The sequence below is a fragment of the Carcharhinus amblyrhynchos genome, chromosome 25 (genome assembly GCF_965287045.1).
Source record: "Carcharhinus amblyrhynchos chromosome 25, sCarAmb.v2.hapA, whole genome shotgun sequence".
In the NCBI taxonomy this organism is placed as follows: Eukaryota; Metazoa; Chordata; class Chondrichthyes; order Carcharhiniformes; family Carcharhinidae; genus Carcharhinus; species Carcharhinus amblyrhynchos.
The window spans coordinates 14,911,209-14,924,458 of NC_137348.1; the positions used below are offsets into that span (position 1 = coordinate 14,911,209).

Below are 13,250 nucleotides of genomic sequence, written 5' to 3' on the forward strand. Positions count from 1 at the left end.
TCAGAAGGCGTTCGACAAGTTACTTCACAAAAGGTTAAATTATAGATAAGGTTCATGGTGCTGACTTGAATAGAGAATTGGCTAATGGGCAGGAAATACTGAGTGCGGAAAAGGGTGCTTTTTCAGGTTGACCTGTAACCAGTGGGGTTCTAAAGGAAGCAGTGTGGATCTGCAAGAATTTTGATCAATAAGGGAATCGAGAGTTACAGGGAAAGGGATGGAAGGTGGATGTGAGGAATGTCAATTCAGCCATGATCCTAATTGAATATGTAGCAAGCTCAAGGGTCTTATGGGTCATTTTCCTGCTGGCAGATTGTAACTAGTGGAGTGTCGTAAGTGTCAGTGCTTGGGTTAATTTGCACATCCTCCTTTCAGCTACAAAGATGGGTGGGAAATTAACATTTGAGGGCAGCACTAAGATCATATAGGGGCATAACACAGTCTGTAATTGGGAAAGGAGGTTGCAGATGGAATATGTGAGGAAATGTGAAATAATTCTCTTTGTTCATAGGAATAGATGAGCAGAAATTTTCTTTGAAGTGTAGATGTTGGTAATCAGAGAGTAGAGTCTTAGAGATGTTGGTTATCAGAGGGAGCTGTGTGTCCATTTATGTAAAATACATAGTTAACATGTGGGTCCAGTAAGCAATTAGGAAAGCAAATGGTATGGTAATCGTTGAAAGGAGCACCAGAATAAGGAAAATTTATATTGGGTTTTGGTGAGATCACTTGTGGAATATTATGCATGGTTTTGGTCTCTTTGCTGAAGGAAGGATGTACTTATTTCGAAAGGGTTGCGCTGAAAGTTTGCCAGATTGATTCTTGGGTTGAAAGAGTTGTCTTGTGAGGAGGAATTGAGAAGTGTGAGCTTATGTTCTCTCAAATTTACACGAATGAGAGGTTCTCATTAAAATGTATAAAATTGTCAGAGACCTAAACAGGATTGTTGCTGACAGTCTGTTTTTCCCTGACCATTGAGACTAAAATGAGTGACCATAGCCTCAGGATAAAGCTGCATGTTATTTAGGACTGAGGTGAAAAGAAATTTCTTCATTATGGGTTGTGAGTCTTTGGAATTCTCCAACCCAGGGGGATTGTAAATACTTAATGAATACATCAAGCTAGTTAAAATAGTATATGCGATACATTCCTTTAATGGCTGAAATACAGAATATGAGAGCTGGCTGGTCATGCTAGAATTTAGACACTGGAGTACTGGCTTTCTTCAATGCTGTAAATTTCTGTGGTTCTATGGGTATATTCTGGATGGAGCTTGATAACCTTTTTGGATATAAAAGGTGTCAGGGAGGTAGAAAATCAGCTTTATTTTGATTAATGGCATAGCAGGCCTGGCCTACTGTATGTTCTTAGCTACTTTCAGGAAAATATTTGATTTTTTTTTCTGTTTTATTAATACATGCAACATGAGAAGCATCTTTATAAATGAAGTGCTTATGGAAACTGACTGTTAAAAGAGCAGAATGGTTTCCAAGTTCTAAAATTGTGATAGTTATTGACAGTGTCTTGGAATAAATGACTTGTGGACCATACTGTTGAAAGAAATCAATAGAAATGAAAAATATGTTACTTTTTCAGGCAGTTGAACTCCAACATCAGTTTACGTCCAGGCAGCAAGTTTTTTAATAAAACTGTCTCATGGTGTGGAAACCACTTTTGGGGGGAAACAAAACTTTTCCCTAGACCTCAACATTTTTGCCAGAGCCTCTGTTCGTAAGTTGTGCAGTAATCTGAATTTAGTTCTGATTTATACAGGGTGGAATTCTCCCTCCAAAAATTCTAAGTGTCGAATCTGCGTGGGAACTGGATAATTCACGCTGGTTTTTTTCTCTAATCTCCCACACTCTGTGCACTGCAGAGCGCACCAGCGTGAATATCATTAAATTTCAAGCGGTGGGGCCTATCCCCAATAGAGAAGCTGAATCAGCCCGTTGAGTGGGCTACTGTGTATGCTCCGATGTCAGTGCATGCGCATTGGTCCTGCACTGATAGCCTCCCGTTTGCTAGCTAGCCGTGCAGTTCTGCCCCCCGCTCATCCTGATCGCTATGCAGTGTGACAGCGGCACACCCCATTCCCACTGATCGCCCCCACCCCCTTAGCACTGCCTCATGCCTGATGGGCAGTACAAAAGTGCCCTCTGGGCATTAGCACTTTGCCTCTTGGGCAGTGGCAGGGGGTGCAGGCTGACATGCAAGGATGCCAATGCCTGGGGGCACCACTCCCGCCAGCTGACCCTCTGGGGAGGCCCCAAATGCCCCCCCCTTCATTCTACCCAGGTCAGATAGCTAGTTCCCTGAAAATGGGAGCTGATGTAATCCCTGCTGGGGTGAACCAGTCTGACGGGTGCTGTGTTTGGGTTCTGCAAGGGCTGCTGAACTCCAAACTTCATTAGAACCTTTGTCCAAACATGGGCAGAAGAGCTGAATTCCAGTCACGAGTTGCAAATTACTGCCCTCGACATCAAGACAGCATTTGCTTAAGTATGATCTCAAGTATTGTGATATGATGTACGTTTACCACCTTCAGATTGTCTGTGTTTTAAACTGCTGTCAATCACTACCACTGATTCAGCATATGATGTAGTAGTCCTATATTTCTTCCTTGTGGAAGTCAGCTATGCTTACTCGGCGTCCCAGTTAACAGTATACATATGTAGTCTTATCTACAAATAAATTACACATATTGTGTAACCATTCGTTGTTTTACCAATCCTTGTTGCATGATTGGTACGTTTACGTTGGACAATGTAACATCAAGGAACTCTAGTAAAATTGAAGTCAGAGGAAATTGCGGGGGGGGGGGGTGTGTGTGTGTGGAAGGAAGCTTTCCACCTGTTGGTCATACCTAGTACAAAGGAAGACTGTTGTGGTCGTTGTCAATCAATCATCTCAGCCCCAGGATATGACAGCGGGAGTTTCATGCCCTAACATAGAGTATGGATGTTCGCTGATGATGACACAGTATCCTTAGATACTGCAGAAGCCTGTGCCCATGTGCAACAAGGTTCAGACTTGGACTGATGAGTGGCATGTAACATATACACCGCACAAATGTCAGACAATGTTAATCTCCAAGAAGAGAGAATTTGACCATCTTCACTTGTAGCATTCATTGATAGTAATGCTGTTGAATGACAAGCTCAGGGTTGGGTAATCTGCGATGATTGATTAACTCCTGACTCATCGAAGTGTCCTCACTTGCCTAGATAAGTGCAGCTCTAATCACACTCTAAGCTTACAACCATCCAAGACAATCAGCCTACTAGATTGCCACTCCATTTACTCTTCCACTGCCAATGCACAGTGGCAGCAGTGTGCACCATCTACAAGATGTGCTGCAAAAATTCACCAAGGCCCTTTTGACAGCACCTTCCAGCAACCTCAACTGCCTGGAAGAATAAGAGATGCATAGAAACACCACCACCTGCAAATTCCATATTCAAATCAAACACTGTCTTGATCTGGGACAATATATCACCGTTCCTTCACTGTGGGTCAAATTCCTGGAACTCCTTTTCTGTTGTTACTAGGTGTTTCTTTACCACATGGACTGCTGGGGTTCAAGAAGGTGCTAACCATCACCTTCACAAGGACAGTTAGGGGTAGGCAATAAATATTGGTCTTGCCATCAATAGTCAAATTTATAAGAATGAAGAGCTGGGGCGAAAATGGGGAATTCTTGTTTCCCCAAATTCTGGAAGGGCCAACATGTGGACATAAATTAAGGCAGTATTAAATCCGAACCAAAAACCGTATATATCATTTCACAGTGAAACATTTATTTTTTTGCCTTCACATAAAGGAATAATTAAAGGAAGTTGTCTGTACATGCACGTCTCATATGATATGACACTTTGATTTTGAACTTCCCTTTCACTGATGCATCAATTCAGTGATCTATCTGTAATTAGAATGCATTAGATGTTTGATAGCCTTGACTGCACTAACTCAGATAAAGGCCCTGTGGATCCCCCGTAGTGTTGTAAAATTTATTGACAGTTGACTGATGAAGATATTCCAATCAAGATGTTTATGGACAGTTATTCTCCTGTGGATTTGAAGATTTGGATTTCTTTTTCCAGATTCATCCATTGCTGCTGCAGGAACGGCGAGCCGAGTCATGTAAGGCAAGGCTACTACGTCGAACCGTTAGTGTTCCTTCTGAAAGCCAGTTTCCAGAATATCAACCAGATCTCTCAGTGGAGGATGGTGAGTTTACCTGTTCACTACAAATAGCCATCTAGTTTTAGATTTGATAACTGTCCTTTTGAGATGCCCTTATTTGACCTTGTGCAAAATGTATCAAATTCCAATTTCTCTTGCATTGGAATTGTTTGATTTTAAAGTGGATATAATAACAATTTGCTAAAATTGACTGTTTATATTTACTGAAGAAACAAGAGGCCAAAATAATTTTGATTGAATGCTTATACCTGAGTGTAAGGTGGAACTGAGAGCTCCAGAATACAACTATTATAACCCAAGTAAGCTTTATGAAGAAATATCAGACCATCATTGTATGCAACAGAACAAAACAAAAACAAATGGTTGTCTGTTTTCAATAGCTGTCAAAGCAATTTTGAGTGCTGTGAAATGACCTTTATGATTTCTTGTGATACCATATTTGTCCAAATTGTGAATAGGTTTGTCTAAATGTGAGTAATAATGAAAATTGTCATGAGGTTATTCTTGTTTTGAAATGACAGCTAAGTGGATTTTGGATTCCATAGATTTATCCTTGAAGAAACTGACACATTGATATTTGGTGAATGGATGTTATAGCTTGTGTTTTCTGTGACTGTTCTTATAGTGTATATAGGATTGTGTGTATAGAAAAAAAATTTTTTCAATTTAGAAAGATGATAATAGGCCAGTGTAGCTTAACTGCATTTGCATAACTTAAAGATTATGACTGTGAATATTATTTTGTTTCTATGTACTTTTACTTGGCTATTTGATAGTATTCAGGCTTTTGGATAAAACATTTTCATTTTTTTTGCAAGCAATAAAAGTTCACCTATACATTTGCACAACCCAAAATTTTATTTTCCTTTTATCTCTGAATATTGCTGATAACAGTGAATTTATGTTTATAACATCTGCATGACATTCCTTTGTCCATCACCAAGAGTGGCATGGTAACACCACTACAGACTGTGCTGGCTGAGTCCTAAAGCTGCTAGACTGGGCTCATGGCAGATGGTAAGGGAACCAACAAGAGGGACAACTATACTTGACCTTGTCCCCACCAACCTGCCTGTATCAGTTGGAATGGCCATCGCACAGGCCTTATGAAGATGAAGTCTCGTCTTTACGTTGAGAATAGATTCCATTATGTTGTGTGGTACTGCCATCATACTCAATAAGATAGACTTCAAACAGATCTAGCAACTCAAGATTGGACAACCATGAGGTACTGTGAGCCATCAGCAGCAGTACAACTGTGCTTGACCGTCATCTGTAAGCCCATGGCCTAGCATATCCCCCTCTCTACCATTACCATCAGATCTGGGAATGAACCTTGATTCAATCAGGAGTGCAGGAGAGCATACTAGGAGCAGCACCAAGCTCACCATATGTAAAAATGAGTTATCAGCCTGGTGAAGTTGTAGCACAGGACTATTTGCATGCCAAACAGCATAAGCAGCAAATATTAGAAAGAGCTAAGCAATTCCACAAACAACAGATCAGATCTAAGTTTTGTCCTGCCACATCCAGTTGTGAATGGTGGTGAACAATTAAATAACTCGGTGGAGAAGGAGGCTCCAGAAGTATCCCCATCCTGAATGATGGGAGAGCCTGAGTTCAAAAGATAAGGCTGAAATGTTTGCAAAAATCTTCAGCTAGATGTACTGACTGAATAATTCATCTTGGCCTCTTCTGGAAGTCCCCAGAATTACAAGGTCAGTTTTCAGCCAATTTGATTCACTCTACGTGATACCTTGAGCTGCTACGTCAATAACCTTCCTTCCATCCTAAGATCAGAGTGGGGATGTTTGCTGATGATCACCACTTGTGATTTCTCAGATACTGAAGCAGTCCACGTCCAATTGCAGCAAGACCAGGACAATATCCAGACTTGGGCTGACAAATAGCAAATAACATTTGCACCATACAAGTGCCAATCAATGACCATCTCCAAGAAGAGAAAATTCAGACAATTCCCCATAATATTCAATGACGTTACCATTGACCAGAAACTGAACTGGACTAGCTATATCCGTACTGTGGCTACAAGTAGGCCAGAAGCCAGTGTGAGTAAAACTCCTCCTGACTCACTAAGTCTGTCTGTTATCTACAAGGCACAGGTCAACAGTGTGAAGGAATACTCTCCATTTTCCTGGATGAGTGCAGCTTCAGCAACACTTGACACCATCAAAGACAAAGCAGTCTGCTTGATTGGCACCTCCATCCACATACAATCACTTCACCACTGACACACATTGGCATCAGTGTGAATCATCTACAAGATGCATTGCAGGCACCAAGGCTCCGTAGCAGTATCTTTCAAACCCATGGCTGCTATCATCTCGAAGAACAATAGGTCAGCAGCCACATGGGCGCACCACCAGCTAGAAATCCCCCTCCAAGCCATTCACTTAATTTAGAAATATACTGTCGTTCCTTCATTGTCGCTGTCAGAATCTTGGAACTTGCGCCCTAACAGCTCTATGGGTGGACCTACACTGCATAGACTTCAACAGTTCAAGAAGATTCACCACCACTACCTTGCGGGCAATTAGAGATGGGCAATAAATGCTGACACCCACGTCGCGTGAATGAATAAAAAACAAATTCTGTGGTGTTAACCGATTTAAAATTAACTGACTAATAGCGACATTAAAACGTCAAACAAAAATGTCAAATTAGGATGGTAATTATTTCTCTAATTCCAGTTTTAAGATTGTGAGCTTTGATGCTCTATTATGTTGTTTCCTAATTGCTAGGATGAGGCTTGCATTTACTAGTCTTAGCCCTAGTGAATCTTCAAATTTTATACTTTTGGAAGTCATCGTCAGCTGTCCTTCAATTTGAGAAAGACACCGACTCAGTTGTGAAATTTGGCCATGGGTTTTTGTGACTGAACAGGTGCTTCTCGATCCACAGGCCTTTGGAAACATGGGGCAAGGTGGCTTATCAGGTAATAGGACCCAGTGTGTTGGATTTGCTTTTGTTTGTTTCCTTCTCTAATGCTGCTCTGCCTCATCATGTAAGATGTTGCAGCTGAAAGCATGATGCATCCTTGCCTTTTGAATGATTGGTAGTAAGCTCATCCTATTCATTAGTATCAATATTGCTGTCAAAAGACCTGGGAGTAGGTTCCCCACTTTTCGCTCTCCCATAATTTTCCTGCCTCCCACTTGAGGGTGCTGGATAACCATAACCTTCAATAATATGTTCCTGTGACTATTCGTCATGTGTGAACGTGGACTATGAATGTTACCAGGTTATTTGACCATGAAGGATATTAAAAAACAATCTGATCCTGCTCCTTAGCACCAAATCATGAGAATTTCTTCCTTTTGTTGGAGGAACTGGCTCAGGTTTAGAATTATTGTATCTGGGACCCATCAGGTATCATGAGTCTGCACCGACCACAATCCCACCCAGGCCCTACCCCCATATCCCTACATATTTACCTGCTAATCCCTCTAACCTACGCACCTCAGGACTCTAAGGGGCAATTTTTTTCAGCATGGCCAATCAACCTAATCTGTACATCTTTGGATCATGGGACAGAGCAAATGTTAATGGCAGTGTTATGGTTATAGTATGCGGTAATGGTATAAAAGTAAGATATCAGAATGTGTTAATGGGAGAACAAAGGTCAGTGCTCAGTGGAAGCAAGACTAAAGTAATCTTGAGGCACATGAGTGGCAGTTAAGAGTCAGCCACATTGCTGTGGCTCTGGAGTCGCATGTAGGCCAGATAAGGTAAGGAAGGCAGATTTCCTTCTGTAAAGCACATTAGTGAACTGGATGGGTTTTTTCGACAATTGACAATGGTTTCGTGGTCAGCGATAGATTCTTAATTCCAGATTTTTCAAATTCCACCATCTGCTGTGGCGGGATTTGAACCCAGATTCCAAGAACATTAGCTGAATTTCTGGATTAATAGTCTAGTGATAATACCACTAGGCCATTGCCTCCCCAGTTGCTGAGAAGGAACAGCATTGCAGGTTGTTTGGTTATGCCTGAGGTTTCACAGATACTTTCACTGCAGGCAATGGAGACAATTTCTCTACATCTTTTTCATATTTCCCCCTGGGCTGACTCCTGTTGATAGCATTGAGGGTTTGTAACCTAACTGGCTTCAGTTTATAGTGTGTTTTCACAGGTCTATACAAAGCTTGAATTTTGTGCTTCATATCTTACAGTTCAGCTCTATTGTGAACGTTTCCTGTAGAACTGTTTTATTTACCGTCAACTCATTCAGTTAATTGCACTGATATGATTAATAGACACCTTGTGGTTCACTTGAATCTGTCTCCTTCTCTCTGGGTTCTCCTGTCATCTTCATTTTGGAGTCTTTGTCGCTGTGGGTCTTACTGTCACCTTCTCTCCAAGGTGTTGTAATGCCCTTTTTTTTGTTGGCACATTCTGCTGAGATGACTGACTGTAGCATCCCATCTTATGATCTGGAATTCTAAATCTTCCAGTTGTTTTTGCAGAGAATTCTCAGACTAATTTGTCCTCTTGGTATGACTGTTGTGCCACCTCACTTTTAAGGGTTTCACTTTCAGATCACCGTGATGTGTCACTTTACACAGGTCTGTGAAGGGCATGATGTTTCATGATGCACCAGTGTCTGTCTAATTCATTTGATATTCTTCCTCTGTGGTCGTCATTGCAACAGTCACAATATCATTCGTCATTTGTGGATTCGATGGAACCAACCTGTTGTATCATGTATAGTTCTTCAGACTCTCCAGTTGATAATTCCCCCCATGCCATCTGTATAGGCCTGTTTTGCTCCTTTGCAGCCAAACACATGTTACAATGATTCTACTTTTTGTAGTTAAAACAATGCTTTTGCCATGTTGGGCAATCCTTTTCCTTTGTATGCTGTCCTTTGCAATACCTGTGTCTTGCATTTTGCAATTGCTCTACGCTTTTGACCTGATATGTTTGTCAGCATAACAGATCTGCTTGTTTATTTTGTCATCCATGTGCTTTAGTTGACACTGCTTTTTGATGTGTCTATCATTTTCTTTAGTATCAGTTTCTCATCTTTATAGTAAATTTATTCTCATCTAAGATTAATCCATCTTTAAGCTGATTATCATTTAACTGACTGAATCCCCATGATTTTGCCAGCTATGTTACTGCTTGGTGGTCTTGTTTTCACCCTGATCTCTAGTGTTGCATATATATTGTTCAATGTAACAATTACTCTGGGTTCAAAATGTGCATTCAAGGAACTCAATATCTCTTCTGCCTGTTTTCCTTGATCTTGAGTAGGTTTAGAGTGGTGTACTCTTTGTAGCCATCTCTGTCCAGCAGTTTTAAAGGGGTGGCTATTCTTATCGATTCAGGTTTGTTAATTAGGTCCATTGCAATTTCATAGTTTTGCCATTTGAAGTGGGAAAAATTGCTGATTTTGTCACCCATCACCTTTAACTTGATTGGAGAAGTTACTGTAGACATTTTACTCAGTAACCTGTTCACAAACCACTACTACATTTCCTTTTGTCCTTTTTTTGTGGCTCAGTACTTTACCTAAACTCCTCCTTCAGTGGTTTCTTCGTTCAGATTTGAACATCTGTTTGTTTGTCTGAGCTGAGTCTTCCCTGCCCCATTTCCAGGTTTCAAAAGTATATATCTTTTTCTGACAGATTTTTGGCAGACTTGAACATTTCCATGTGTATGGGCTCTGTGTTTTCTCTGCAGCATTTGCAGGATTCAGAAGTCTTTTTTGCTTTTTTTTGACATGTTCCGTGTATATGGACAGCTTCTTCATTGTTTTCTCAGTAAGGCTGTGTTGAATTGATCAGGCATGGTAGCCTACAGCGAGCTTGCCTCATAGCAGAGTTGCATGATTATAGCAAGCCAGACGGTATATGTTATAAAGACTGCATTTCCCAAAAACCCGAAGTATTCTTCAGGAAGGAAAATTTAATTTTTCTTGGTCTGACTTATGTGGTTGACTGTTAACCACCCTGTAAAATGGCCTAACAAGCCATTTAAAAGTTTATTTATTAGTCACAAATAAGGCTTATATTAGCACTGCAATGAAGTTACTGTGAAATTCCCCTAATCATCACAGTCTGGTGCCTGTTCAGATCAATACACCTAACCAGCATGTGTCTCAGAGTGTGGGAGGAAACTGGGGCACATGGAAGAAACCTTGTTGTATACGGATGGGCACCCGGAGGAAACCTTGTTATATACAGATGGGCAGTAAATACTGATCTTATCACCGAACCCTATGTGTAACTGCAAAAATTAGGTCCATGAGAAAAATGCTGACTACATAACCATTTTTTGGAATTACATTACGAATCAGTGGTGACGATGGTTGATATTTAAAAAATGAATTTTTTTGTTGGAACTAGTAATATACTGATAACTATTCAAATGATAGTGTCAACATGCATATTGGTGGAAATTAAGGTTTCTAGCACTAAAGTTTGCATTTAGCAGATCAGTTGCAAGTACTGTTTTGGCTTTTGTAATTTGCAGGGATGTTTACAGAGCTAATTTCCTCTCTCTAACACTGAGGAATAGAAAAATATGTGTTTACGGCATCTTGTCTCTTCAAAATTTTATCCGGTGTAGATTTTAGTAGCAGTATTGTCTTCATTTTTTGCAGGAATACTTGTTCGTTGTCGAATTTGGCTGTGAAAAACAGAAAAAGAGTGCACTTGCGTGAATTTACTGAGTTTAGATTTGAATTATTTCTTAAAGCTATGAAGAATGAGTATCAAAATCTCATGGTTGGACCACTCCTGAATTTACTAATAACTGTTTCCTGATTACAGAGCAGGAACTTTCCTCTTTCCTGACACCCTGCTTGCTGCATATCATAAAATGAAAAATCTGTTAAATTGGCATCCCTCCTTATACCATTATTCTTCATGCCCACATTTATTTCCCCAGTACAGCCAAACATTGCCTGGCAAAATGGCATTGCTCTTACCAGTCATCCGCAAGGGAGATCGCAGAGCTGCCAGCATGGTTGTTCGTGAGGGACTAACCTTTTAATTTCGTGCATCTTCAAATCAGCTTCTGACATGGTAATTTAAATGAAAACTTATTAGTATTCATCAAGCTGGTACAATAAAAAAAAATCCATTAACTTTAAAAATGCACAAAGCGTCTGGATGTTATAGCTGGTGCTTTAATGGATTTGCTCTGTTTTTGTAACCTCACCTGTCCTGTGATTGTCTGTGCTCAGTATCTAATTGTGAGTTCAGTAGTGCATGAAGTCCACTCTTTTGTTATAATGAGGGGCAGTAGAAAGTTCCTGTTCTCTATTATTTCCTTAGACGGCACACATTACTTTGAGCACAGTCAGTTCATCCAGGAGAAGCAGCTTTATTCTCTCCGAAATATCCTTGGAAATACTGTGAAGATTGCAGTGTTATTTGGTTCCAAAGGTGGATCCTGTTGTGCCTATTTTGCAGGAACAGAAATTGGCAAAAATACAAATTTCACTGTGCTATATCCCTAAGCCTGCGTGAACTATATGTGACCCCATGTTAGGTTGGATGATATTCAAGAGCCCTGGCTTTTGATTGTACAGCCATGCAGCAACTGGAAAGTGCCTTTGCAGATTGACACATTTGCTATTTCAAGTTACAGTATAGGCATGGACATGCAAAAATGTTGAGGACCTGTATAGTTAAATTAGTTGGCTGCTCACTGCAAAAAAATTAGGGACGTTGGTCCTGGCTGCTGCCTAAAATCTGCATTTGATTCCTTGCACAGGCTAAAGAGAGGCCTTAATGCTTGTTGTGGAACCTTTTTGGTTAGCTCTAATCAGCATATTATGCATCCTGCAGTTTTTTTGGCATTCAGTAGTCGTTATAAGATACTTCTGGCCAAAACCTAAGAGCTAATTTAAGTTTGCCATCACGTGGATCTTGGAGGAGCGCTCTTACTGCTGTACTTGGTTTTGCACAGAAGTAATGAAGTATAGAATGGTAGTGGGAACCCTTTATCTTAACCCCTCTAGATGGTCGATCATTCAAGTTCTCTTCGTTTGTCGACGTTTTAATAGCACACAAGGAAATAAATGAGCTTAATCTAATGACCGTTATGGAGACAAGGTTGCAGAGTGACTAACGTGCAGCACGATAGCACAGTGGTCAGCACTGCTGCTTCACAGCTCCAGGGTCCTGAGTTCAATTCCTGGCTTGGACCACTGTCTGTGTGGAGTTTGTGTGGGTTTCCTCCAGGTACTCTGGTTTCCTCCCACAGTCCAAAGATGTGCAGGTTAGGTTGATTGGCCATGCTAAGAAATTGCCCCTTAGTGTCCAGGGATGTGTAGGTTAGAGGGATGAGTGGGTATAATATATGGCGGTAGGGCTGGGTGGGATTGTGTTTGGTGCAGACTCGATGGGTCGAAGGGCCTCTTTCTGCACTGTAGGGTTCTATGATGATTTAGACTAACACTTCCAGGATACTTGGCTTTTACAAGAGAGGCAAAATAGAAAAAGAGAGGTAGCCCTGGTAATAAAGCATGTAATAAAGTCAACAGAAAGAGAAAGGATCTTAGTTTGAAAAATCAAGATTTAGAACCAATCTGGGTGAAACTAAGAAACAAGGGATATAATGCACAGGTGGGTGTAGCTTATGGGCTTCTTATTATAGTTGTAGTGACAATATATAACTCAGAAAATTAGTGCATGTAACAGAGGTTAAACGGTTATTGTGAGGATCTCCAATTTTCATATAGCAACCAAGTTCATAGTGCGAAGGATGTGTTTGTACGATGAATTCAAGATAGTTTTCTTGATTAATATGTCGAGGAACCAACAACTGAATTGATCAATTTAGTATTGTGTAGTGACCCAGGGTTTATTAATTACCAAGTAGTAAAGGAGTTTTTGGGGAAGAGTGGCCATAATTTGATATAATTCTATATGAAGTTTGAGAATGTTTTAGTTAATATGAAACTAGGATCTTAAATGTGAATAAAGCAAACTGTTTTGTCTGAGGTGGTTAAGGTAGATTGGAAAATTACATTGAAAGATATGTTAGTAGATGAACATTAGGGGCAAATAGCTC

The 13,250-nt window shown here is 40.4% G+C and overlaps 1 protein-coding gene across 3 annotated transcripts in view; it reads left to right on the plus strand.

Moving 5' to 3' along the window:
- The window catches only part of LOC145358418 (disabled homolog 2-interacting protein-like), a 739,003-nt gene that overhangs the window by 126,329 nt on the left and 599,424 nt on the right, over positions 1 to 13,250 (plus strand). For all 3 annotated transcript variants that reach the window (XM_080212472.1, XM_080212474.1, XM_080212473.1), the window contains exon 3: positions 4,101 to 4,227. In XM_080212472.1, coding sequence (XP_080068598.1) covers positions 4,101 to 4,227 — 127 coding nt within the window. The remainder of the gene's footprint in view (positions 1 to 4,100; positions 4,228 to 13,250) is intronic.